At 33.8% G+C, this 1409-nt stretch overlaps 1 protein-coding gene across 1 annotated transcript in view; it reads right to left on the bottom strand.

Moving 5' to 3' along the window:
• Window positions 1-1409, bottom strand: part of RAB5A (RAB5A, member RAS oncogene family) — a 39283-nt gene that overhangs the window by 8100 nt on the left and 29774 nt on the right. Inside the window, exons 3-4 of the mRNA XM_017522530.1 lie at window positions 833-984; window positions 483-605 (exon numbers count right to left, since the gene is read on the bottom strand). Of these exons, the coding sequence (XP_017378019.1) occupies window positions 483-605; window positions 833-984 (275 nt within the window). The remainder of the gene's footprint in view (window positions 1-482; window positions 606-832; window positions 985-1409) is intronic.

Raw genomic sequence — 1409 nt, 5'->3', positions numbered from 1 at the left:
TATGATGGCGTGATCTTGGCTCACCACAACCTCTGCCTCCTGGGTTCAAGCAATTCCCCTGCCTCAGCCTCCTGAGTAGTTGGGATTACAGGCATGCACCACCACAACTGGCTAATTTTGTATTTTTAGTAGAGACAGGGTTTCTCCATGTTTATCAGGCTGGTCTCACACTCCTAACCTCAGGTGATCCACCCGCCTTGGTCTCCCAAAGTGCTGGGATCATAGGCATGAGCCACCATGATTAGCCTTTATTGTTTAAGTCTACAAAATCTTTGAATCAGTTTATATATTACAATAATATATTTACAAATTTAGGTTTATCAGAAGAAGCATTTTATTACGCTTCATATTTGATTTAAAAATCTGTATTTTCTATTACTTGCATGGTTTTAACATTATAACTAACATTATAACATTATGACACAAAGGAAAAACTTACAGGAAGAAAAGTGCCTTTCAAATGAAAATTAAATTTAACATACCTGGAAATCTACTGCTCTTTTATTTGCTAGGTCAGCCTTGTTTCCTGATAAAGCTATTACAATATTAGGACTTGCTTGCCTCTGAAGTTCTTTAACCCAATTTTTTGCTCTTGCAAAGGACTCCTGTTAAACAAAGAAATAACTATTTGGCACAGGCTCAAAAAATTGTTAGGAAACACCTTTGTGATACAAGGCTTTAAAACACTGTCCAAAGGGACTGTGGAAAAGAAATTATTAGAACTACTATATTATGAGATATTTTCATTTTATTTATTTTTAAACCAGATTTTCTAATTCACAAAAGCTTCAGCAGAAAGGTTAGTTTCACTGTGGAATACATCCGTACTTACCTCATTTGTGATATCATATACAACTATGGCTGCTTGTGCTCCTCTGTAGTACATTGGTGCTAGGCTATGGTATCGTTCTTGACCAGCTGTATCCCATATTTCAAACTTTACTGTAGTGTCATCAAGACATACAGTTTGGGTTAGAAAAGCAGCTGAAAGAAAAGGACTGCAATAAGTCAATCGTTTCTCCAAATGTTTTCACAATATAGAAAACACCTGGTTATATACATGTATCAAAATGTCACACTGTACCCCACAAACACAACTATTATGTGTCAGTGGAAAGTAATGAGGGTTTAAAAAAAGCCAAAAACCAAAAAACAAACAAAAAACACACAAAAAAAAACACCTAGAAACTTGACAGATTGCAGTTGATAATTGCTTTAAATACGGACAAATGTATGCTTCTAAGCTATTTACATATATGCTTACATATAAAGCCTTTGTAGTGAAATCACAGATTGAAAAGTCTCTGCATCTTAATAAAGTTTGTTATAATACTAAATAAGCTTAAGATTACACTTCATTTTTCTTCTTTTTTTTTTTTTTTTTTTTTTTTTTTTTTTACACTAGCTTT

Source organism: Cebus imitator, unplaced genomic scaffold (genome assembly GCF_001604975.1).
Source record: "Cebus imitator isolate Cc_AM_T3 unplaced genomic scaffold, Cebus_imitator-1.0 Scaffold24, whole genome shotgun sequence".
Lineage (NCBI taxonomy): Eukaryota > Metazoa > Chordata > Mammalia > Primates > Cebidae > Cebus > Cebus imitator.
Note: the sequence above shows the minus strand (reverse complement) of the source record. Positions and strands in the feature narration are given on the sequence as shown.